The sequence below is a fragment of the Felis catus genome, chromosome B1 (genome assembly GCF_018350175.1).
Source record: "Felis catus isolate Fca126 chromosome B1, F.catus_Fca126_mat1.0, whole genome shotgun sequence".
In the NCBI taxonomy this organism is placed as follows: Eukaryota; Metazoa; Chordata; class Mammalia; order Carnivora; family Felidae; genus Felis; species Felis catus.
This window is the reverse complement of record NC_058371.1, coordinates 25,908,644-25,935,083: the sequence shown is the minus strand read 5'-3', so window position 1 is coordinate 25,935,083 and position 26,440 is coordinate 25,908,644. Positions and strand designations below refer to the sequence as shown.

Sequence of the window (26,440 nt, the reverse complement as noted above, 5' to 3'; positions counted from 1 at the left end):
CTGGAATCTATAACTTTGTTGCATTTTGGAAACCAGTTTGTCTAAATTGTATATTTTTATATCAAGATTCATTTCACCTCTTTGTGCTTCTGAGGCATCTCATACTCCTCAAAGCACATCTGTTATCCCATTTGTCCATATGGGCAATTCAGTTGAACAGTGAGTCAACTCAGTGGCAGGAAAAATCCGTCTAAGCAGTTGTTTGGTTTATGCTCAGTTTGGGAGGGACAAACTGCATGTGTCAGGACAGATCCATGGATGTTGCCAAGAGGTCATCTGTAGTGAATAGATGGGAGGCAAAATGCTCAGCTAGACAGTCATCACAAATGGTCATCAGAAAGTGAAAGAAAGAAAGAAAGAAAGAAAGAAAGAAAGAAAGAAAGAAAGAAAGAAAGAAAGAAAGAAAGAAAGAAAGAGGAAGGAAAGAAAGAAAGAAAGAAAGAAAGATAAAAGAAGAAGAGAGAAAGAAAGAAAGTCATTGGAAGACTCTTGGGCTTTAAATGATTCCTGTTAATTTTTTTTTAATGTTTATTTAGTTTTGAGAGAGACAGACGGAGCACAAATTGGGGGGGGGGGGCGGCGAGGGGCAGAGAGAGAGGGAGACACAGAATCTGAAGCAGGTTCCAGGCTCTGAGCTGTCAGCACAGAGCTCAATGCAGGGCTCAAACCCCTGAACCGTGAGATCACGACCTGAGCTGAAGTCGGACGCTTAACCGACTGAGCCACCCAGGTGCTCCCAAATGCTCCCTTTTAAATAGACAAACCCAATGGCACATTAAGATTATTTAACTTTTTGATTTAGGATAACATTATAATTCGGTTGCACAGTTTAAGAGGCATCACGGAGGCCAGGTCCCCACAGTACGGGAGATTAGAGAGTGCTCTCTTGGATTGAAACTGTTGGCACAAGCAATAGATAAGAGGTCTAACTACAGCGAATATAGGTGTAAGTTCACATGAAGATATGTGCCAGGTCAGTGTTGGTATTTTTATAACTGGCAAACCAGAGATACAGCCAAGTTAACGAAATACAGGAAAGCCTTGGATTGTGGGTAACTTGTTCTGTGAGTGTTCTGCAAGACGAGCAAACATTTGGAAAAATTCTTAACTTGATAGACAAGTGATGTCTTGCAATACAAGTAGTACGGGACGCCGAACGTCACATGATCACAAGGGAGCCAGTGGTTCTTGAGATCCGCTTTGATATCCGAGTGCTTTGGATTGTAAGCACGTTTTCCAAACAAATTACACTTGCAAACCAAGGTTTTACTATAATCTTGACAGTAGTCAGCTTGTTTTTCTTGGTAATGATGCCAAGAGGATTTTTTAAATATACCCATTAATAGCGTCCTCGATTTGGTAGATATTTGTCAAATCCAAGGCTTGTGCTGCTGGGCACAGCTTTAGATGTTGAACATACCGCAGTCACCAAACCTGCCCAGTTCTTTCTGTCACATTCCAGTGGGGAGAGATGGACAATGAGGAAGATAAAGGGCTACAGTAGCTGGCGTGTCAGATGGCAGGAAGTGCTGTGGGGAAAAATCAAGCCAGGGAAGTGGGCGGGGAGGGGAGGGCGGATCTGTCAGGAGGAGAGGCAGTAAGTCCACAAAGATCAGACATCAGTCAGAAGGAGTGACAGCCTGACCTTCACCGAGCATTTGCTCCCCTACTCAGGCTGTTACCTGAGTCTCTGTAAGAAGAAAAAAGCAGCCCTGAAAAGGCATCTAAAACTCCCCAGCTGAAAATAGTGTCTTCTGGCTATTATTGTTTCTGGCTGCCAGAACACTGGATCCTAAACTGGTGGGTTCGGTCTAATATATTACATTTGGTGTTTTGCCCTCACACGGTTAGGCCCTCCTCATCCCCCACGCCCCTGGAGACAGACTGAGTCACGGGTTCTGTTCAGGGAGATTTGTTAGTGAAGGACGAAGAAGCTATCCCAAAGGAAAAGATGCTCCGTTTTTAAGATTGTCTGTGGCCTGAGCCCATACAATATCACGAAAGTGAGGCTTTGTTTTAGTTTAAACTATTTCTTGTAAACGGAATTAAATTTTTTTTTTAGTGCTTATTTATTTATTTTGAGAGAGAGCTAGAGAGCCAGTAGAGGAGGGGCTGAGAGAGAGGGAGCGAGAGGGAGAGAGAGAACCCCAAGCAGGCTCTGCGATGTCAGCTCATTGATCCCGTGAATCATGAGATCATGACCTGAGCCAAAATTAAGAGTCGGACTCTTAACCGACTGAGCCACCCAGGTGCCCCAAACTGAATTTTAAAATATATATTATTATGTCACTAAAGTCAGTATGTGTCTATGATAAAAATTCACACGCCAGGGCAAGATACGACAGGCAAAGTCAAAGTCATCAGACGCCTCCTATCCCAGCTCCCACCTTTGACATGCTTTGAGCATATTTTTCTATGTCCTCTCAGAAATTTTTATCCGTGTTTTTAAAATATCATAAACTTCAATTTGACACATTGTTATGCTTAATGTATCTTGAAGTCTTTCCAATCAGAACCTCTAAATTTACCTCATTTTTTTAAAATGCTGTATATTTTGTCCTTGTGTGAATTCGTTAAACCCCTCTCTTAACAATGCATATTTAGGTGATTTTCGTTACCAGTCTCCAGTAAGATCCCATAACATACTTTGGTGAGATAATTTGGTGAACATATCTGAAAGATAAATTCTTAGCAGAAGAAGGGGCATCTGGGTGGCTCAGTTGGTGAAGGGTCTGACTCTTGATATCAGCTCAGGTCCTGATCTCAGGGTCATGGGATCGAGTCCCACACTGGATTCGGTGCTGAGTGTGGAGTCTCCTTGGGATTCTCTCTCTCCCCGTCTTTATGCCCCTCCCCCACTTGCACATGCATGCACACGCACACTCTCTCTCACACACAAAATAAATAAATAAGCTTTAAAAAAAAAAGAAGTGGAATTGCTAAGTCAAAACCTATATGCATTTTAAATAGATGTTCCCAAATTATCCCGTAAAATGTCAATTTATGCTTCCATCAATAGCATGTGAAAGTGGTTTGAACTAACTTCTAATTTTACTGTTAATTTGGAAGACAACCCCAAATGATTGTGTTCTCACAGGAGACCTGAAGGCAGGGTTCTGGAGCCACGCTTGGGCTGTTGGCACGGAACGTTTTCCATGGGCCCGTTTTCCAAGCTGAGAGACAGTGCTTCTCCTGTTTTACATGTAAATCGCATTCACATCTTGATTATTGTTTCTCGGGATGATCAGGTGTTCCGGAGAGGCTCCTCACCAATGCCACGTTTTCCTTCCAGTTGTGGAATGTTGAGAATCTGTTTCCATTTTAAGGCCATGTTTACCTTCTTGAGAGAGCCAGGGTTCCTTCTGAAGGAATACTTCGCTGCCTTTTTTTTTTTTTTTTTTAACATTTAATGTTGAGCCTGTCTGATTGTGTGATCAAACAAGAGTTTGCACAGTTTTTGTTTGGAGGAAAAAGCTACATGTGAGGCTAGAACATCCCCTCTGCCACCCACCTCATGTCTCCTGGGGTAAGAAGAGTGGGTTTGGCAGAAACCTGAAAGGGTGCCACTTCCTGGGCACCAGTGGCAAGGTGTCCACATAGATGGCTTTCTTTGAACAAGGCCACGGGCTGTAGGAGAGGTTTTTTCCATCTGCTTTGTTCCCTATGCCTTGCAGTTAGTAGGTGCTCAGGAAATATTGACTGACTGAATGGATAACTCTGTACAGCCATTTCCAGCCAATGATCTATATCCTCATTAAAAAAAAAAAAAGATCCATAGAACACTCCATGTTTTTCAAACAAAAGAAAATTCCATTTGCTTTACCTTACCCGCAGTGGGAGAAGAGCCAGACCCAAAAGCTAAGAATTTGGAGCTCGGTGGGGTATCTGCCCTCCGCGCCACATTTGCTCTGGCCGGCTGCTGTCAGAAGGCAGAGCTGAGCACTAAGGGAGCCAAACAGCCTCATTCACACAGCTCAAAACTGGACTGACCACTTCCTCCATAAGCTTACCTCTCATTTTGGCCGTGGAGAACAATGAAAGTGCCTATTAAAAGCCAGCAAAAAGAGAGGACTCTATAATAAAGAAAACATCACAGTGCTACATTTGAACTTCTGGCCTGCATTTCTGCCTGGGCTGTTTATCCTGACCATTGAAATCCTGATTTCTTCTCTGCTTTCTAAATATAATGGCAGCAAACTAGTATACTTTCTCCTCGGTCTTTTTAAGATCCCACCCAGTGTACCATATGCGATGTGTAGTTTCCCCACCAGAAACGCTTTCTCTTCTCTGAAACACACACTGAAGAGAGACAGAGGTGTTCTTCTCTATGATGGGCTCCGGGCTTTATATGCAGAATTGGCAATTGGAAGAAAAACTTAGGAACTGGGGTTTGGAGCTCTCTGGCCCTATTAGCACGAAAAGTCATTTAAAAACCTACCAATGATGTAACTACGATGGAGGCAAACTTCCCAGAAAAGTATTTTCCATTCTCACCCTTTTTTACACTCTTAATTGTAAGCCAGAATTTTGGAAACAGGGTGATCTAACAGCAGCATAAAACCAGGATATATTTGAATTCTTCTCACTGCTGTTGAATCTAAGTCCTGAGAATATGGGCTGTTGGCCAGAGTTTTTCAGCATTTTCTTTAGGCACATTTTTCTGAACCAGTGGTTGGCCTGTGGATTTTGCAACTATTTTAGGTGTCAAGACATATTTTTTCCCTCTTCTTTCTGGCTCTTCTTCTAAATGCAGAGTGTGGTGGCTTGCTACAAATACAGTTGACCCTGGGAAAAACAGAGGGGTTGGGTCACCAGCCCCCTCCGCACAGTCAACAATCCACGGCTTTAGTAGCTTCTATTAGAAACGTAACTGATGGGGCGCCTGGGTGGCTCAGTCGGTTAAGCGTCCGACTTCGGCTCAGGTGGTGATCTCGCGGTCCGTGAGTTTGAGCCCCGCGTTCAGCTCTGTGCTGACAGCTCAGAACCGCCTGTTTCAGATTCTGTGTCTCCCTCTCTCTGACCCTCCCCCATTCGTGCTCTGTCTCTCTCTCTCTCTCAAAAATAAATAAAGGTTAAAAAAAAAAATTAAAGAAACGTAACTGCTAATAGTTGACCAGAAGCCTGATAACATAGGCTGATTTTGTACTCTGTGTGTATTATATACTGCGTTCTTACCACAAGGTGAGCTAGAGAAAAGAAAATCATAAGGAAGAGAAAATACACTTACAGTACTGTATTTACCAGAAAAAAAAACAAAACACAAAAACCACCTATAAGCGGACCTACACATTCTGAGCCCATGTTCAAGGGTCAAGTGTAGTGAGAATCCAGCTGCTGTGTTACCTCCAGCCATGTTTTGGAGGAAGTGCTCCATGTAAGAGTAAAGAAAACGGTAGAATCAGAGTGGGGCTTTAGGGGTGCCCTCTGGTCCCATAGAAAGGAGGTACCTCTTGTCCCATGGTGGAGAAATCAGTTTCATTGGCAAGGGCCACATGCTGACCCCTTTCAGAGTAGCCCTAAGAATGCGACGGGCTGAGCTGTTACGTGATCCTGAGGTGCCCAGAGGCTATCAGAGTGAAGTTTGGTCTCCTCACCAGCTGTGGTTCCGAATTGAAAGAAACATTTTAAGAAACTAAGTTAAAAAGGATGCCTCAGGTCGGAAGGAGGTGTGCCCCTTACAGAACTAGGCATTTTTTTTTTTTTAACCTCAGAATCACAGTATGTGTGCATAAGGCCCAATTATATGCTTAAAGCGCACATTTGAGGTGAGCCTCACTTCCCTGGGTGAGGTTTGGGTAACTGTAGCCCTTCCTCCTGGTGGGGTGGGGGAGCCCTCTCAGGCCCTGCTGTCCTCTAATTAGGACGGGCTTTGTGCAGTGATTGTTGGGTGACCAAACACACAGCAGCTAAGAAATAAAGGAGAAGGAACCACACTCCACCTAATACCCAGAACTCCTTGCCAGATTTACCTATAGATCTGATCAAAGCCGCTGACTAACGCAGTTCCCACAGGAAAGCAAGAGAACACCCATTGGATAAAGGAGAAAATCACTTCCTTCCAACTGCCTGAACACACACACAAGTTATTTTTGGTGTGAGAGCAGAACCTCCTGATTCCCTCTGGCGATCTAGGGAATAAGAAGTGTTACAGATTTTTTTTTTTTTTTTTTTTTTAATTCCTGCTACCCTCATAGGTTGGAAAGTTAACCAGGGGCAGCTGAGGGAGCTAGAGCGAGAGAAGCAGGAGAGCTGTTTGCCTAGAGGTATTTTTATTTGAGGGGCAGCTTTGAGACAAAATGCCTGCTGGAAGAAGTTGAAAATGGAGAGAGTAGCTGAAATTGTAGACTATTCATGCTGGAAGGGACCTTCACTGTGGTACGATCTGGTCAATTTTTAAATGAGGAAACTCAGCCCAGTGAGGGCAACAGCTAGTTAGGGGTTCATCCCGCTGTCCACCCCCAGGTCACAGGTAGAGGCAGAAAAGGACATGTTGCAGGCGTCATGGAGAGCCATACAGGGAAGGCAAACCAATAAGAATGGGGAAGTAAGCGCAAGGCTTAAAGAGGCAGGCGACTAGCCAAAAAACTGATTTGTCAGAAACTACCCGGGGACTGGGGACTGGAAGGAGTCCTCACTGTCGGCAGGCTGTCCCTGTCACTGGAGGCACTGATTAAAGCATTGACCAGAATGGTGCCTGGGTGGTCAGTCAGCTGAGTGTCCAACTCTTGTTTGGCTCAGCTCATGATCTCACGTTTTAGGAGTTCGAGCCCTGCATCGGGCTCTGTGCTGACAGGAGCCTTCTCTCTCTCTCTGCCCCTCCCTTGCGTGTTCTCTCTCTCTCTCTCTCTCTCTCTCTCTCTCTCTCTCTCTCTCTCATGCAATAAATAAATAAAGTTAGAAATAGAAGGAGCATTGACCAGAGGCTCTGATCACACTCCCCTGCCTCCCCTCGTCTTCCATCTTCTGCCTGTTGATAACAAATGGAGAATCAGATTGATGGTCGCAGACTTCTGCCGTCGAAAATGCAGAAAAGTCGGGAAATGGACCTGTTTCCACTCAGTCACCCTCTTGCTCATCCCCTGGGTACTTGGTGGCTGAGGCTTAGTGTCCTTTGAGAGCCCCGTATACAAGGGGTCTTATTCCTCCGTTTTGCAGTCCAGCAGCTGGTCACCGGTGCTCCCCGTTCTCTCAGCCTCTGCTAAAGGGAGGATGGAGACGAAATGACTGTGCAGCCCTAGCCTTCATCCGCCCCCACTGCTGACTGCACCCTTGGGAGCAGAAAAGCCTCTTGGGGAGAGTGGGGGTGGGGGGGAACCCATAGACCCCAGGGATCCAGAACCTGCTGCGATCAGGGTCTCCCGTCCTCCGGCTGGCTGGCTCTCGCCAGTCCCCTTTCAGACCGTGAGGGGAAAATACACGGGTGTGTAAAGTTGCCTGGCCCGACTGTGCCGCTGCTGCTTGGTTTATAATCAGTCTGGCCTGGAAGGGTATAAATCCCTCATTCAGCCTTGCTGGCAGGCGCCCCGCCCGTCATTAGCAATGCAGGGGTGAGGTGGGAGGGAAAACTTAACTGCGATCTTGGAAAACCACTGGGAAGCAAGAGAGTTTGCCTCCTGCAGATGTGGGAGCGTGAGCAGCATTGTGCTTTCTCCCGGGTCCCATGAGAGCGATAGCGGAGCCAGGGGAGGGAGGTGTCGGTGTGGGGCCCGACCGCCTTGCCGTGTACTAGACAGGAGGCCCCTGCGGTCACTCACGGACACTGCTCTCGTCAGTGAGGCCGAGCCTGGATGTCAGTGGGCAAGGTGAGCCCTGATGACGTGGTCTGTCACCTTGCTCGCGAGAGGAAGCCTCCTCCCTAGGGGATCCCCCAAAGTGAGGAGACCCCGTGTTGGTCTGTGGGGCTTGGTGCCCGTGTTTGTTCCTTGGGGGTCCATTCTGGAAGTCCGCACTTTGGTTGGAGAAAGCAGAGGGCAACTCTGTGTGGGCAAAGAAAATTGTTAACTATTCAGGAGCCGCGCCAGAAAGATCGTGTGCATCAACACAAAACTAACACTTTGCTTTCCTTTGGGGCCTTTTGCTATTTGCCTGGGACCTATGTGTTTGTTGTAGCTCTTGCGTTCCAGTCATGCTGCTGAGGTGGGGAGAGGCACAGAGGGACACTGCATGCCCTGCTCTTAGGATGACATAGCTCGATGAACTCAGTGAGCGGCAGGTGTCATTAGTGCCTACCTAGGTCCTTGAATGTCAGACCCGTAGTTCTCTCACATTTTAACCCTTGGGATACTAGGATGCATTTTAGGACCTGTGAAGACAGTTAACGCTCCTGTTATTTCCCTAGAAGCTTTTATCAAAATAGTGGGGACATCCTCCAGTCAGTTCTCAGAATGAAAGAAATGAGTTCTATTTCAGTTCGCTGTTTTCTGTCCCCAGTGGCCATGCCTTCTTCCCTGAATATTTTTACCCAAACTCTTGTTTCATTGGTTTGAAACCTCCATTTCATACGTTGATACAAAGAGTGAAGTCCAGTCATTGCCCTGTCTAGACTGGCCCTCAGCTGTCTATGACATTTCTGAATGTCCCCATGTTCTGTGCAGTTTGGGGTGGGGGGCTGAGGCCATCCCCGTCCCTCACCCCCGTCAGGTTCAGCATTCTCGTGCCCCACTCTGGGAGCTGGCATCTAGGAAAGACTTGCTTTCCTTTAAGATCTGTTTCTTCATTTATAAAATCACATACCAGCCCCCCAAGGCAACCAGGGTGTTTTTATTGTTTTTATTGTGGGTCAATTGTACTCTCTATAAACCTGACTTTTAAAAAATCCATTCAAAACACGTGTTCAAGTTTGTTGTTGCAGGCATTGTTTGCAAAATATTGGAAACAAGCTAAGTGTCCATCAGGAGGGGACTGGTTAAATAAATCCTGATACTTGCACATGATGGTATATGATGGGATTGCTATTAAAAAGAATTAGATAGATCTGCACATCTGATGTAAAATATCTCCTTTGTGTAACCGTGTGCATGTGCATTTGTCTGGGTTGTTTGGCAAATCTTCAGAAGGATCCCTGGAAATTGCCAGCGTGGCTTCCTCTGATGAGGGGGACTGGGTGCTAAGGTAGGAGGCTGACTTCAAAGGCGCCGGATACCTTTTTTGCATTTTGAATTGTGTTCATTGTGCATATGTCATCTCTTAGAAGTAAATAACAAGTAAAATCAATTTCTGTGACCGCAGGGCCCTGGAACTGAGTGGCATAGGCCTCTTAGCCTGATTGTTGCTGTTTCTCAATTTCAGGCCCTTCCTCTGAGCCAGCGCACTCCCCCACCAGCAGCGGGAAGAAACTCTTTGCTCCTGTTCCATTTCCTTCGGGCTCCACTGAGGATGTGTCCCCCAGCGGCCCCCTACAGCCCCCGCCTCTCCCCCAGAAGAAGTTAGTGAGCCGAGCGGCCTCTTCGCCTGATGGCTTCTTCTGGACCCAAGGCTCCCCCAAGCCAAGAACAGCAAGTCCCAAGCTGAACCTCAGCCACTCGGAAACCAACGTCTGTGCCCACGAAGAGTCCCACTTCAGCTACTCCTCGAGCCCCGGGAGCCGCCACCATCATATCTTCTCCTCTTCTGAGCCCCTGGAGAAAACTTTCAAAGGCAACGGCCACTGGGTGCCGGCACCAGGGCTGGCGGGCGGCCAGAGCGGCTTCGGGAGCCCCAGCCTCCAGTGCAAAGGGGTCCCCTCGGCCTCCCAGCTGAGCGTGTCCAGCCAGGCCTCCACCGGCAGCACCCAGCTGCAGCTCCACAGCCTCCTGGGCAGCATCAGCAGCAAGGAGGGCACCTATGCCAAGTTGGGGGGCCTCTATGCCCAGTCCCTGGTCCGCCTCGCAGCCAAGTGTGAGGACCTCTTCATGGGCGGCCAGAAAAAGGAGCTGCACTTCAACGAGAATAACTGGTCACTTTTCAAACTGACCTGTAACAGGCCCTGTTGTGACTCGGGGGACGCCATCTATTATTGCGCCACCTGCTCCGAGGACCCTGGCAGCACCTATGCGGTGAAAGTAGGTACCGCCCCGCCCCCTTGCTGTGAAAGTAGGTACTGCCCCGCCCCCTGCTGTGAAAGTAGGTATCGCCCCGCCTCCTACTGTGAACTAGGTATTGCCCCGCCCCCTGCTGTGAAAGTAGGAACCGCCCCGCCCCCTGCTGTGAAGGTAGGTATTGCCCCGTCTCCTGCTGTGAACGCAGGTGTCGCCCCACCCCCTGCTCCTATTCTGCAGTGCAACCAGCTGGTCCTGGTTGTGGAAGGACAGCCTTTGGAGCAAGTCCTTTCACCTGTCCGGGCTTCAAGCACAGGCTTGGTGCCTGCGTTTACTGTGAGCACCCGTGCTCACCGATTTCACCCTCAGCCTGGCCCGGGACATAAGGTTCCTTATGGTATGATCCAGTCAGAGGGATGGACAATGAAGATACTGTTCTTCAAATGCTAGATAGCTGGAGAGGGAGGTGGACCTAGGCGTGATCTTGAACACAGAGTAACTGCATCGATGAAGCATTCAGTATGCAACAGGACTCTCGGGTGCATTAACTACATGACCTCACATCCTCACAGGGCAGATAGGTTTCACAGATGGGGAATCTGAGGCGCAAAATGATTTAGCTGCCCACAGCTGGCGGTGGCGGGTGGCTGCGATGGATCAGAATGCTGCTTTGGCTTGCCTGCTACACCTCTCCTACCATCCTGTCCCTTAAGGGAAATGGAGTTCAGAGAAGTGAAGTGACTAGTTCAAGCAACACAGCTCTTTAATTTTTGCCACCAGCTCAGGGCCGTTGCTACCATCCCCCACCGCTCTCTCAAGGTGCAGCTCCCTGCAAGCTGGTCGAGCCGTCTGCACCCACATTCCGTTCCTTCCATGTGGCCTTTTTTCTCATCTTTTGGTGTCCCCTGAATACCTGGCGGTCCTGTAGCTCTTCTGTAAATGCAAGCTTTTGCGGGTAGTGAGGAGGGGAACAATGAGCTCTTTTTTTTTTTTTTTTTTTGTGCCATCACCTGTCCCAAGATCTTTTATTTCCAGTCAGAAAAAAATGCAAATACTGATCTAACATGAAATGGCCTGGGGAGGCAGGGTGGTTTCCTGCTTACCAGTGGAGTTTTTAAAAATATTATGATAATTAGGGATGCCTGTGTGACTCAGTCGGTTAAGCATCCGACTTCAGCTCAGGTCATGATCTCATGGTTTGTGAGTTCGGGCCCCGCATCGGGCTCTGCACTGACAGCTCAGAGCCTGGAGCCTGCTTCGGGTTCTGTGTCTCCCTCTCTCTCTCTGCCCCTCCCCCACTCGCACTCTGTCTCTCAAAAATAAAAATTTTTAAAAAAGTTTTTAATATTATGACTATTAACCAAGGAAAATTGCAATGAATTTTGTACTTTGAGATTTTTCTTTTAACAACTTGGTGATAGCACCATAAAAAATAGATTAGTAACCCCTGATTTACAGGTTCAGGGGGCCATATATAATTATTTGCTGCCTTACGATGAAAAAACTGGGGGTAAAGAGGCCAGTACGGCTGTAAGAATACAATCAATTATCCAGAATCAAGTTCCCAAAAGACTGGGGGGGGGGGGGGGGGGGTGTGGCTAAGATGGCAAGCACCAGATGGAAGAAAATACAAACATGCTGAACTGAGAGTCTGTCGATTTCTTGAACTTCACTGTCTCTTTCTATCAAAACCAATCTTAGTAAGTGATCCTGCTCTGCCACTCCCCAAGCACAGTGAAAAACAAAAAAGAAACAATCCCAGTGTTCCCCTTCCTGTTCAGATGGTGCTGTATCCATCCAGTAGAGGGAAAGTGAGTGCACTCTCCAGTGAGCTGAACTTGAGAAGCCAGGCTTCTGGTAGTCTTTGTTGGCCCAGATCCAGGGTGTGGACCCAACCAATGAAAGGAATGGAAATGTGAGCTCCTCGAAGCCTGAGGGCTGGAGGTGTCTTACAGGAGGTTCTTTGCTTTTGCTAGCCCCAGGGAACCTGAGGAGGTAATCAGTGAGCCAGCCTTCCCTTGCCCTCCCTGAGGTCAAGGGCATCAGCCACTGTCACTGGCTCCTGCGGCTGGAACTGGGTTTTTTCAGTGCCTCTCCATTTTGAGGAAGGAAGGACCTGGTGGAAGCAGCTTGCTCCCTCCTGCCTTGGGGTGGAAAGTGATGTCATCCTGCTCTGGGAACTAAGGAGCTAGGTGGCCACTGATCCCAACCTTGGGGTAAAGGGTTCTGGTTTTCACATATATTTTTTAGTTTATTTATTTATTTTGAGAGAGAGAGTGACAGCACACACGAGAGAGAGCAGGGGAGGGGCAGAGGGAGAGAGAGTTCTCTGCTGTCAGCACAGAGCCCAATGTGGGGCTCAAACTCTCAAACCGTGAGACCATGACCTGAGCCCAAACCAAGAGTGGATACCTAACTGACTGAGCCACCCAGGCGCCCGTGGTTTTTATATTTTTAAGTGATTGTCATGTGCAGCTTGGATCTAGGACCTCCTGAAACAATGAAGAATTAGCCACATTCTCTGAAGAACAATGCAGAAAATCTGGCTTTCCTGGCGGAGGTTAAAAACAAGCATTGTTCCTCATTTCATTAGAAATGTAAGCTATGAGGAAGTGGGGACACGAGGCCCCAGCCCTCTAAGGAAGAGAGTCCCAGGTGTCCTATTTGACTCTGCCGGAGACATGGCAGCCCAAGGACCATCTCTGTAACATATGAAATTGAAATCTGGAGAAGAGCATCCCGTGTTCAGAATCTGGGGAACAACAATACCGATTCGCAAGTGTGCCTGGCCCCGGTAATTGTGGGGCGGGGGCTCTCGGAACATCGTTTCCCACGTGCAGCTGTTGTACTTCATTAGCGCGGCAGTCTAGACGGAATACAGTCATCTGGAATCCGAGGGACGGAGCGGTCTCCCCGCCCACGCCACCGCTCCGGCGCTGAGCTCCTGTCATCTGTGCCTGGTAAGCGCGAGCCTTGCTCGCGAGTCCCCATTAACAAAAGCAGGCTCGCACCTGCTCGCACTAAATGCCAGGCCCTCCGTTTATGGGCTCAGCGCCCTGCAGCAGCCAGGAGATTAAAGCCAGCTCTTGTAGCCCTGCTCCGTGACTCTGTGGTGGGGGGGAAAAATCATCAGCTGTGTGTGAGTTTTAGAAGCTGCTTTATTCCTCGGTCAACTAGGACTCCAGTTCGGTAATTAGGGACTTGTGTTAAGCCAGCTGGGCCTTCTTTATTTAAAGAACGTGACTTAGCCCAGATTTTTAACCACGAACGAGGCTGTGGCTCCAAAGTTGAAAGTGAGACTTGGCTCAGCAAAACGTTTGAAATTTGAGCTGAACCAAAGGTTTGTGTGGTCTTGCACCAGATCCCAAGCTCAGACTCCCTGAAAATGAAATGGAGGGGGTGAGGGTGGAGAAGCCTCCCTGTCCTCCCCCCTTCCTCTACCCGCACCCACCATCCTGCACTGTGAAACGACCGCAGGGGGCACCCCTACCTTTGCGCTATACTGACTCTCAGATAGGAGGCAGGGGGGTCCTGACAGAGGACTAGCTCGCCGATTTTAAAATGCATCCAGCCCTGTCCCCATTTATTCTGCTCCTTCATTTACATCTCTGTGCAAACTGTCAGTGGTATTTGCTGGGCCTAGGCCTTTGACACCCTTGAGAAAAGGAATCCTTGGAAACCCTTCCCAGGCCCTGGACAGCTGCAGCCCCCAGGTTTGTACAGTAACTGGCAAGCCAGCTCTGGATTGCCTCACCACATGGCTACAGCCAGACCAGCAGAGCGGTCACCATAGCAACCTTCTCCAGCTCACTGTGGGCTAGTCACTGTGTTGAGAGCCACACCTGTGTTGTGTCCCTGGCTGCTCACAGTGGCCCTGGGAGAAAGGACCTATCGCTGCCCGGACTGCAGAGGAGAAAATAGACTGAGATAAATAAGGTGGATCCTTGCTATTTGTGGATTCCGTATTTTTGAATTCACTTGTTAACATTCATTTGTAACCCCAAATCATAATTTGTGGCCCTTTTGTGGTCCCTGGAAATGCACAGAGTAGGGGGAGACTTGGGTCACCAGACATGCGAATTCCCAGCCAAGGTAGAACAAGGCAAGGCTCTGGCTTCTTGTTTCGGTTCTCCCCTGTCAACAGGTGTCCTTTTTGTGATCTCTTCGTTGTCTCGTTCTTCACATTTTTGTGCCTTGTGTTGATGATTTCACTGTTGGAAATGACCGAGCTGAGCGCTGAAGTCCTGCCTAGTGGTCGTGAGCACAAGAAGGCTGTCATGTGCCTTTGGGGGAGTGTTAGGTGAGCTTCGTTTAGGCGTGAGTTCCAGTGCCATCTGCGGGAGTTCTGTGTTCATGAATCCACAGTATCTACTAATAAGGCGTCTTTAAACAGAAACACACACAAAGCGAGGTTATGTGTTGGCCAGTTGGTAAAAAATGTTACGAACAGACGCTTGCAAGAACTTCGCCCTATATTTCCCCTAGGAGCAGTGGTTCAGTATTCGCTCATTCCGTGTTTGTGGCTACTTAACAGAACTACTGCAAATAACAAGAATCGATTGTAACTTGCCAGGGTTTGCCGAGTTCGTATTTAAGCCAGGGTCTTTTTCACTTCCAAGCCCATACTTTTGACTCCTGGAGACTTCTCCCTTGTACAATCTTGGGCAAATAATTTAACCCCTCGAAGCCTCTGTTTCCTCTTCTGTAGAAGCATCTACCTCATCCTGTCTCATCGGGTTGTCTGAGATTTATTGAGACACTGTGTGAAAAATGATTAGTAGGCAGTGCCTCACACGTGCAAGAGTTTGGTAGGTGTGTGTTGTGGTGGAGAAGCTCTCACGGGGAAGGGAGTGACCCCGACCTCAGCAATGCGTGGCCCACATAGCCACAGAGGGCACAGCAGACAGTGCCATAAACAGTGGCTGGCATCTATCGTGAGACTACATTTTGAAGGCTACACATTCCCTTTTGTTTAATAGTGTTTCAGAAGACTGCCATGTAAAAACTAAATACAGTTGGGTGGGCTACAGTGGGGAGTCCACAACAATGCCCTTTAGATGCGTGTTCCAGGATCATTTTTGTGAGTGTATTAGGAAGCAATGTCTGGGGGAAAATGCACTTCCGTTTTTCTTCTGTTTTACCTCTGTAATGGAGAGATTACTAATGTGTTGCCTCCCTTCACCCCCTAATTATCATTTTAACAGTTTCCTCAGAGGCTGGACTCTCTTATTTCAGGTTTCAGGCTGAGAAGAAGGTTTGTATAGCTGCAATCTAAATAAATGCCTGTGAAAAGATGCTTGCAGCGGAACTCCTGAAAACGTCACCTGTTAGCAATGTGGTGCTTTGTAAACGCTGCTGTAATCACTCGCGTGTGGCACTGCGGCAGCCTGAAGGGTTATTTTGGATTGCTCGAGGGATGATATGTTCTAGGCAGATGCGAGGCGCCTTTCTTTGCAGGATTACTACACCGATCCTCACCTTCCTATAACGCATGGCCGAGGATGCACTGTATCCTTTTGAGAGGGGAGACCACAGCCCATCTTCTGTCCCTTTCCTTGTAATTACGGGGAAAATGAGGCCTGACAGAGGGCCATTACATCTGGCTTGAGCAGCTGCGTGGCAGCCAGGAGAGGATTACCATGGCTAAAGATCCTCGGTGGCTGGTGCTGTCTTAAGACAAGACGTTGAAGAGGCCGGAGAGCGATGGTCGTGGGGATTCCCCAGAGGAGCTCAAACTCACCTGCTTGTTTATTCCTACAATAATAGGGTGTTCAGAGGGTGCCGTGGGTTGGCTTCCCTCGCCCTGGAGAGCCCTCTGTTTTCTCTCTGACTCATCCTCGGAAGGAGGTGCGTGACTTCCATGTAGCAGCTCCAATAAAACGGCTGGCTCGCCAAGCCGTGCCAGCAACCAACATTGCACCTTTACCTGGATCTGGAAACTAGGGCAGTCTCAGGGAGTTTGGCCACAGCCTAGAAGGACCCACTTCTGTCCCTGAGATTCCCCAAGAAGGGAGCAAAGCGCCCCAGCGGCCAAACACGTCCGCGGTCAGGTGGCCGCTGTAGGGCGCAAGGAATGCGGATTAAGGTTGACTGACTGCCTGTGTAAACGCTTGTCTGGTTTCCTGAGAATTTCTGTAGCACACACTAGGGGCAGACAGATGTGTTCCTACTGATAGGGTGCCACGTTGTCCTGCGGGAGCCCCACTCCTGCTGGATCATGTCGTCATGTTAGGTTTAACTCTTAAAGAAATTGCCAAACTGTGTTCCAAAGTGATGGCACCATTTTATACGCCACCAACAATGTCGGAGGGCTCCCATTTCTCTGCATCCTCATGGACACTTGTTACTGTCTATCATTCTTGTTATAGACATTTGAGTGGGCGTCAAGCCATACCTCACTGTGGCTTTGATTTGCATCTCCCCAGTGACTGCTTTTTAAAAAAAAAAAAAATTTAGTTTTGAGAGAGAGAAAGCACAAGCAGGGGAGGGGCAGAGAGTGGGGGGGGGTACAGAGGATCTGAGGCGGGCTCTGTGCTGAGAGCAGCGAGCCCGACTCGGGGCTCAAACTCACAAACTGATGGATCATGACCAGAGCCGAAGTCGGACGCTCAACCGAATGAGCCACCCAAGCGCGCCTCCCCAGTGACTACTGTGCTTGTGGCCATTTACGTATTTCTTTGGTAAAATTCCTCTTAATATAGTTTGTCCACTTTTGATTGGGTAGTTTATCATTCTCTTACTGCGTTGTAAGAGTTTTTTGTTAAATTTTACTTAAAAATTATTCATCAGATAGGTGTTTTGTAAATATTTTCTCCAGCCTATGACTTGTTTTTTCCTTTTCTTAATGGTATCTTGGGAATTTTGATAATTACTGACTTTTTTTTTTCCCTTATGGACCATGCTTTTGGTGTGGCATCTGGGAAATCTTTGCCCAGCCCAAAGTCTCAAACAGTCTGTCCTGGGTTTTCTTCTAAAACGTATATTCGGGGCTCTTACACCTAAGCGTGATCCACGTTGAGGCAATTTGTGTGTCTGGTGTAAGGGTTTACTTCTCCTTTTTGCAAGCGGCTATCCGAAATGCCCCAACACCGTTTGTTGAGGATGATGGATTCCACCGTTGACCTGACTTTGCCTTTCGCCCGCAGATCTGCAAGACCCCTGAGCCCAAAGCAGCCCCTTACTGCAGCCCTTCTGTGCCCGTGCACTTCAACATCCAGCAGGACTGCGGCCACTTTGTTGCCTCGGTGCCCTCCAGCATGCTCACCTCTCCTGACGCACCCAAGGACCCTCAGCCTGCACCCCCATCACACCCGCCTGCCCAGGAGCAGGACTGCGTGGTGGTCATCACCCCCGAGGTGCCCCACCAGACGGCCTCTGACTTTGTGCGGGACTCCGCCTCCAGCCATCAGTCCGAGCCTGAGGTTTACGAGCGGCGCGTGTGCTTCCTGCTCCTGCAGCTTTGCAACGGGCTGGAGCATCTGAAGGAGCACGGGATCATCCACCGGGACCTGTGCCTGGAGAACCTGCTGCTGGTGCACTGCTCCCCCCAGGCCTCCCCCGGCGCCTCCCCCGCCGCCCCATCCCCTTCCCCGGCTGGGGCTCCCGCAGCGTGCCCCTCTGCCTCTCTCGCGGCTGCCGCCCCCGTCCCCGCCCCCGCCCCCGCCTGCCAGGGGGTGCCCAGTGAGAAGTACCTGCCGCGGCTCATCATCAGCAACTTCCTGAAGGCCAAGCAGAAGCCAGGCGGCACCACCAACCTGCAGCAGAAGAAGAGCCAGGCCCGGCTGGCCCCCGAGATCGTGTCTGCCTCGCAGTACCGCAAGTTCGATGAGTTCCAGACGGGCATCCTCATTTATGAGCTGCTGCACCAGCCCAACCCGTTCGAGGTGCGGGCGCGGCTGCGGGAACAGGACTACCGGCAGGAGGACCTGCCCCCGCTGCCCGCGCTGTCCCTCTACTCGCCCGGCCTGCAGCAGCTCGCGCACCTGCTGCTGGAGGCCGACCCCATCAAGCGCATCCGCATCGGCGAGGCCAAGCGGGTGCTGCAGTGCCTGCTGTGGGGGCCGCGGCGGGAGCTGGTGGAGCAGCCGGGCACGTCGGAGGAGGTGCTGTGCGGCACGCTGCACAACTGGATCGACATGAAGCGCGCCCTGATGATGATGAAGTTTGCCGAGCGGGCGGCGGACCGCAGGCGCGGGGTGGAGCTGGAGGACTGGCTGTGCTGCCAGTATCTGGCGGCGGCCGAGCCGGGGGCGCTCCTCCAGTCCCTGAAGCTCCTGCAGCTTCTGTGAGCGCGGCCCCCCAGCCCCGCCCTTCAGCCGCCCGCGCCTCCTCCCCACCCCACCCCCACCCCCACCCCTTGCACCCTGCCTGGCCTTGGGAACATCTGTCTCCCCTGGGAAATGGTACAAACGACTGTCATACTTGGATGTAATATATATATAAAATATCTAAATAAGAAAGACTGCGGCTGTCATTGCCCACTCCGTCCCCCCGCCCCCCGTCCTCCTCAAGTCCTCCAGGTTTCTTCCTGCAGTCAGTACACTCCTGGCCCCGCGCCCTGGCCTGGGGACAGTTCTGCGGATGCAGTGAAGTCTGGACTCCGACTTCACCACGTCACCATGGGATCACTTTACCCCTTTGTCAAATGGCTGTTAAAAAAAAAAAAAAATCCAGCAGACCTTCACTCAATATTTTTTGGTTTTAAAGTTTATTTTGAAAGAGAGAGCATGAGCGGGGGAGGGGCAGAGAGGAAGAGAGAGAGAGAGAGAGAGAGAGAGAGAGAGAGAGAGAGAATCTCAAGCAGGCTCCACTCTGTGAACACAGAACAGATGTGGGGCTTGAACTCAGGAACTGTAAGACCATGACCTGAGGGGAAACCAAGAGTCGAGGCTTTGCCGACCTAGCCACCCAGGTGCCCCAACAGACCTTCATTTAAAAAACAATTGGGGTTGAGCTCTTTTATCCCCAAGTGTTCACATGTGTTAATATGTTTGGTGGTTAAATTGAATATAAGCCTCTGAGCAGTAGCTCCAAGACCACTTGAGGTGTCCTTGACCTCACACTGCTGGTGAGCTAGAGCAGCGGGCCACTAGGCCCCGGGGCCTGTGGGCATCACTTAACCTCCCCACGCAGCAGTGTCTTAGAATCCGGACTCAACTCCGAGGCCAGCAGAGGTTCAGAATTCAACCCCACTGCTCCAAATCCATTTCCAGGTGGCTAAAGCTGGCTGCCATTTGTATCCGTCAGAGGCCTGGCTGAAATGGAATCCACCCCAGATGGTTCAGACGAAGAAACTGTAAGGGTCCCACTTAGGGGTGGAAAGGGTCAAGAGAAAACAGGAGTGACGATGAGGCAAAAGCAGGAGCTGAGGTGCGCGAACTAACCATCCACCTTCCATTTCCCACCTGCCATCCCCAGGCCGAGCCCGCGGGGGGGAGGGCTTGGGTGATGCAGTTAACGGGTTCAGCCTCCTGGGGCAGGGAATGGGGAAGGGTGGAGGTGGCGGCCAGTGGCCTGCTGTCACCTGCCTCCACTGTGCTAGGGATCGGCAGCGGCAGGAGGAAACAGGGGTGTTCCTGCTCCCAGACCGGCAATCTCCCTGCCGTCCTAAGCTCCTTCCAGTTTCTGTTTGTAAAACTCATTCATTTAACATGTTTGCTGTCACCTGGTACCCACTGCAGTCGATATTTGTCACCATACCTTTCAAGTGCAAAGAATTAGGTAGCACCAGACCTTTCCTCCTCAAACTAGACACACCAAATGTTACTAATTACTCATGCGAAAGGAGACAGCCCCCAAGACCCTTGTATTTCTACCTAAAGCGTGATCTCCCAACTTGTGACCTAACTTCTATAACCTTGTTAATAGTTCTGGACAGTCGTAAAACAAATGCAGAGATCTTCATGGATGTTCTAGAAATCTGGGAATGTGCTTCGTGACCAGGACGGGGAAATCTCTCAGGTCCCCTTCTGCATATTAATTTCACTGCTTTTGGGCTACAGGTGAACACATCCCCGTCTCCATGCGTCGGCTGTGAAGACAGTGCCTGAGCAGTGCGTTTGTCGTGTTAACTGTGACTTGAGCACCGAGGAAGGGACAGAATAAACCAGCTTCCAACTTTGTGCAAGAAAAAGAGTCTTTGAACATGGAAATCATCGTCTTCCCTAGGACCTCTCTGTTTTGGGGGGTGACAGCTTGTCAGTTGTTTATTCCTGGGAGTTTTCCAGGCACACCCTCCGCCCTCCATTGGCTGTCTTTTGCTTTCTTTCTCACTTAAGTAAATAAGCAATGGGGAGGGAGGAAGCAGACATGCTGCCAAGGGAATGCAGTGCCACTTGGAAACACGTCTCTGGAGGCACATTTTAAATCTTTGTATTAGTGACACCTTTTGTATATGCCACCCACTTTCAGGAAAAAAAAATTGAGATTCTAGAAAAGGTTTTAAAACCAAAATGAACCCCACAGTAAAGGTGAGAAGAAATTACAGCAGTAAATTCCAATGGAGAGGAATGATAAACATGAAACTTCCTTCTCAGTGGTCCAGCAACCTAGAAAAAGTAGAAAACAGTGGGTTGCAGAATTCTTTGTGTGTAATCTTAGGGGATGGCTCAGTTCATCATGAGGAACAAGCCTTTTCCTAGTGCATGGTTCTGAAGGGAATTTGTCAAGGATTTCCTTGTTTAAAAATATTGGATAATGGCCCCAATAGTGGTGTTATTGGTTTTTGGGTTTTTTTAAAGACATTTTCCTAGACAGGGCAGTTTCTTACATTCACCATGGGTGAAATCCAATTGGTAACATTCAAGCCTGTTTTCATCAGGGTGGTTTTACAGGGTATTTGCTACCCATTCATCTCGATGGGTTGTTGGCCTTTTCCGTCAATGGTAAGTGACTACATACCATTCCGTAAATGCCCATGACTACATATAGTAGGTTGGGCAAACAGCTTTAGCCTCTCTAAATTCAAGGGCTCAATATAACTAGTTGTTTGTTTGTTTGTTGCCTCAAAATACACCTGCAATGCACAGCTTTATCTCACAGAAAGCCGAAGCACTAAAAAGATGAAGTCCAGAAACAATAGTTTGGACTGAGGTTCAGAAACAAACCGGGGCTTTTGTAGGATGCCAGGCTCCTAACATTTGTTTATTCAATACTCCTGGCATCCGTGGATTCATCTTTTTGCTTGGCTTTAGACCCAATTACTGGTATTTACATCTCCAGATCTTTTTTCTCTCCAGCTCTGAGTCAGGTCGCCCCCGTATACTTTTTGCATTGGTAATCTTGGTTATTAATGGGACCTTTCCCTTTTTCATCCCAAGACGTGGAATCTTTTCTTCTCCTAAACTCTTTCCTGTAGGCGTTATGGAGCCGTACATCTAAATTGTCATATCCTTGCCAGAAGCAAGATAACATACTTCAGGGGATTATTTATTTATCATAACACATGGCTCAGATCTCAAAAGACGGGGCCCTGGGGAGCTGTGGTTACCACTCTGTGTAACACTTCCTGGTTTTCAAGAGCTTGGGGCTGGAGAAAGCTCTTTTGTGATGTGCACATGCACACAAACAATTATAAAGATTCTGAAGAGGGAAGACACATGTCACTTTAATGACTTCTCTGAAATCCATTCTTTAAATATATACAGCCAATAAATGAGGCAGGCCTTTCCCACTTTGCTGAATAGCTATAAATCTTTGAAGATCTAAGGATAAGCTTATTAATCTCATTAAAAGTAGGAGATTTGTAACATAAAATCTGCTTGGCATTTAATAGAGGGTGGTGTGAATGGAATGATTCATTAGAAACCAAAATGTAGCCCAACTGATGTCATTGCTAAAAATAGAAGACAAGTATAAAATGTCTGGGGCAAATTCCATGGGGTGAATATCTTAACAAAATACGCTTCTCTTTTCCGATGCTAATTAATGCAGAGTTAAGGGACGGCCAAGGAGACCTTCTCCAGACTTAAAGATGTCCCGGGAGGACTTATGCCCTGGGAGGTTAGTTAGAAGGTAGCCAGAGGGGTTGTAGGGCTCCAAGAAAGGAGTCTAAATTAGCCCAGAAATGGTATCATTTATTTGGAAAGTATTGGGGCTGAACCAGAATTTCCATGATGAATTATAACCTTACTGAGCCCTGGATACTCAGTCTTCTCTGATCCACATCTTTCCTCCTTGACTACATCCATTCCTGGAGTGGGGGAAACAAAGTCAAGTTTACTTAGGAGTCTTCTGCATGCCAACAAGCTAGCTTAGTATTGAACTATACCAGCGAGAATTTGAACATATACTTTTATCCTATGTTATAAATGCTGGGTTCGAATCTTCATAGATCTTTTACCAGAAGTGAGTACAGCTATTTCAAAAACAAACAAACAACAACAGAAACAATAAAAACCATGGTCCTGAACACTGGATGTGCTCAGACCATGAAAAGTTTGTGGTCTGTATTAGGACTTCTTAAAGGTTATTCTTCAGACTTCTGGAACTTACTGCCTCATCGGGGATAATCGGGCATGGAGATAAATTGAGAGAACCAAGCATGGAGATCTAAGGAGGGCAGAGAAGAGAGGAAATGAGAAATCAAGATTCAGAGACAAACCACCTGCTTTACTACCTGCCTGGAACCAGCCCCAATAACTTCCCACAACCCTAGAAGGGCATTCATGAATCTTAGTCTGCTCAGGCTGCTACAAAAAAAATAGCATAGACTGGGTGGCTTGTAAATCATGGAAATTTATTTCTCATAGTTCTGGAAGCTAGGAAGAGCGAGATCAAGGTGCCAATGGATTTGATTCTGATGAGGATCCACTTCCTAGTCATAGATGGCCATGTTCTTGTGTCCTCACATGGTGGAAAGGGCAAAGGAGCTTCTTGGGATCCCTTGATTAAGGGCACTAGTCCAACTGTGTGAGGCTTCCACACTAATGACCTAAGCACCTCCCAAAGACCCCACCACCTAATCCATCACCTTGAGAATTAGACATCAATGTATGAATTTGGGGGGAACAAACATTCAGTCTATGGTATCCCTCTTCCCAGCCCTTTCCTGGAATCATACAGATATTTATATGTCTATTCTATTCTTAAAGATCTCCAGGGATGTGGAACTTTTATAGAATTCTAGGTGGTGTAGAGTTCAACTTCAGAGTTTGTAAGAGATTCCTTAACAAGTCAGAAAGACTTTAATAATTGTGCCTTTTATATATGCCCTTTCTTTACTGACCATTCCCATAACCATGATGATGGAGACAAATTTCCATTTTCCTAAGGGAGTAACCGATTCCCTCTCCCCCTACCCCTCAATCTTACCGGCTTTATTTATTTTGAGCATGCAAAACTTGACATGGCACTGAAAGCTAAAACTATTCGACAAGATCTGTTCAGAGAAGTGTCCCTCCCCCAACCCTGTCCCCGTCTTTCCATTCTCTCCACCAATCCACTGTAGTAACCAAGCTCGCTAATTTCTTATCTTCTTTGTGGGTTTTTTGCCCAAATGAGCCGATATAAGACTCTTCTCTTTTACACGCGTGTTAGTATATCAGAACTGCCAGAGCACTTTGCTTTCCTCTCTTAGCAGTGTGTCAGCAAAAACTTTTCTAAAGCAAGGAGGTGACTGGACCTCTCCCTTGATCCAGAGAATTAACCCAGTCCATCATCTTCCACCGAGGTGGTGAAAGAGTCATTTGCACTGCTTGGGGAGCATTAATTCACCAAACTTTGAATGATCCCTCTCTGGTATTGCCCCTTGGTTCTTAGGACAACCCATATTATTTTCTCTGGGGACTATGGACTGCTTTTCCTCCTACACAGAAACCGTGAGACTCACCCCCAACCACAGTCAGCATCGACAGCAGATGCCCGAGTTAAATGGTGAGATTTGTTCTCAGGTGCTTCCTCCTCTCTGGAGTGACTCTGTTCGTCCTTGCCCTTGGAACCTAACACTTCTTTGATAAACTTCTCATTGATCCCTTGCAGCAAACCCCACCTGAAGACTATGACCAGGTCTTCGAGGAAAATCCTTCCCAGAAAGAGTGTCTAGGGAAGAAAGAGATTGTGCGACTCTCTGTGGCTCAGCTTTTCTGTGGCTCCAGTGTGGTGCTCACCTCTTTCCCTGAGTCCTGAGCACTGCAGTGGAATCAACGAGGTTCCGCTCATTGAAGTCCTTTGTGGAACTGAGACTTAACTCTTACACAGAAGAGGCCTGATGATGTTGGTCTTAGCAGAGCCCAACATGAGTCATGCGCTGTTTCAAGTACCTGATTAACGATGGATAGAATGAAGGAACTTGCTGGGCATTTTGTCCCATGGACCGGTTTCTTGGGAAGGCAGGGGTGGGGGAGGGGCGTTGGGGGGTGCTGGGTAGGAGCTGTGCTCCTGGCGCAGAAGGCACCCAGGGGCGCAGGGCAGGGAGCGCCTTCTTGGCCAGTGCTCGCTGTACCCCTGCTGCTGGACTTGGCAGCTTCCTCCGGCCACGAGTCACACATTTGATAGCTGCCCTCCTCCTGCAGACAGCCCTGGCCTGTGTCAGCTGCCCGGCCCTGGCTCATCGCTGGACACCCCCCTTCATTTCAACTCTGAAAGGCAACGGCCCACTGGAGAAAGCACCGGAACGAAGAAAACCAAGGGCATTGGGGATTGCCGTTCTGGTAGGATAACCATTTCTAAGCAGCGCCCAGCCCCACGAAGGCTCCTGAAAAGGATTTTCACGAGGGTGCACGCGGGTGTCTGGGAGCTGCTCTCCTGGAGCAGTCAGTTTGCCAGAGGGCTGGGATTATCACCTTCCAGGGGGCAGGCCCTGTAAAAAAGTCTGGAGTTTCTCCTTTGTGGCACCTCTAAAGTTACCTTGAAGGGAAAGAAAGGAGGTAGGAGAGAGACACTTAATATTCCTGGGGTGATGTTATTAAGAGCACACCACAGGCCCCGAGAATGACCACAGCTTGGCTTTGCTGTGTGTCTGTAAATGGACACCACAATGTTTAGCGGACAGAAACTGGCCACGTGATCCACGTCCTTTGTCTAGTTGGACTCCCGTACCCCTGAGCTCTGAGCACCAAGAAAGGAATGCCTTAATGGGAAACTCTCTCTTTCTTTCTTTCTTTCTTTCTTTCTTTCTTTCTTTCTTTCTTTCTTTCTTTCGTTCGTTCTTTTTTTACTTTCAGGAGTAGAATTTAGTGATTCATCACTTACCTACGACACCCGGGGCTCATCACAGCAAGTTCCCTCCTTGATGTCCATCAGCCATCTAGCCCATCCCCCTGCCTACCTCCCTTCTGGTAACCCTCAGTTTGTTCTCTATAGGTAAGAGTCTGTTTTCTGGCTTGCCTCTTTTTTCCCTGTGTTCACCTGTTTTGTTTCTTAAATTCTACGTATGAGTGAAATCAAATGGTATTTGTCTTTCTCTGACTGACTGATTTCGCTTAGCATAATACTGTGTAGCTCCATCCACGTCATTGCAAATGGCAAGATTTCATTCTTTTTTATGGCTGAGTAACAGTCCAATATATAAATATATAAACCACATCTTTGCTATCCATTCATCAGTTGATGGACACTTGGGCTCTTTCCATAATTTGCCTCTTGTTGATAAAGCTGCTATAAACATTGGGGTGCGTGTGCCCCTTTAAATCAGCACTCCTGTATCCTTTGGGTAAATACCTAGTAGTGCATTTGCTGGATCATAGGGTAGTTCTATTTTCAGGTTTTTGAGGAATGTCCATACCGTTTTCCAGAGTGGCTGCACTGGTTTGTGTTCCCACCAGCATCACAAAAGAAATCCTTTTTCTCTGCATCATTGCCAACATCTGTTGTTGCCTGAGTTGTTCATGTGAGCCGTTCAGACAGGTGTGAGGTGGTATCTCTTTCTGGTTTTGATTTGTATTTCCCTGATGATGAGTGATGTTGAGCATCTTTTCGTGAATCTGTTAGGCATCTGGATGTTTTCTTTGGAAAAATGTCTATTCATGTCTTCCGCCCATTTCTTCACTGGGTTATTTGTTTTTTGGGTGTTGAGTTTGATAAGTTCTTTATAGATTTTGGATACTAACCCTTTATCAGATGCGTCATTTGCAAATATCTTCTCCCAGTCTGTAGGTAGCCTTTTAGTTTTGTTGATTGTTTCCTTTGCCGTGCAGAAGCTTTTTATCTTAATGAAATCCCAGTAGTTCATTTTTGCTTTTGTTTCCCTTGCCTTGGGAGACATACCTAGAAAGAAGTTGCTATGGCTGATGTCAGAGGTTAGCGCCTGTGTTCTCCTCTAAGATTTTGATGGTTTCCTTTCTCACATTTAGGTCTTTCATCCATTTTGAATTTATTTTTGTGTATGGTATAAGAAAGGTGGTCCAGTTTCATTCTTTTGCAAGTAGTTGTCCAATGTTTCCAACACCATTTGTTGAAAAGACTTTTTTTTTTTCCCATTGGAAATA

At 48.1% G+C, this 26,440-nt stretch overlaps 1 protein-coding gene across 4 annotated transcripts in view; it reads left to right on the top strand.

Annotated features, from left to right (window-relative positions):
• Nucleotides 1–18,475, top strand: part of PRAG1 (PEAK1 related, kinase-activating pseudokinase 1) — a 110,071-nt gene extending 91,596 nt beyond the window's left edge. For all 4 annotated transcript variants that reach the window (XM_045055311.1, XM_045055312.1, XM_003984642.6 and 1 more), the window contains 2 exons: nucleotides 9,289–10,040; nucleotides 17,162–18,475. In XM_045055311.1, coding sequence (XP_044911246.1) covers nucleotides 9,289–10,040; nucleotides 17,162–18,304 — 1,895 coding nt within the window. In that variant the 3' untranslated portion in view covers nucleotides 18,305–18,475. The remainder of the gene's footprint in view (nucleotides 1–9,288; nucleotides 10,041–17,161) is intronic.
• The last annotated feature ends 7,965 nt before the right edge of the window (nucleotides 18,476–26,440 follow it).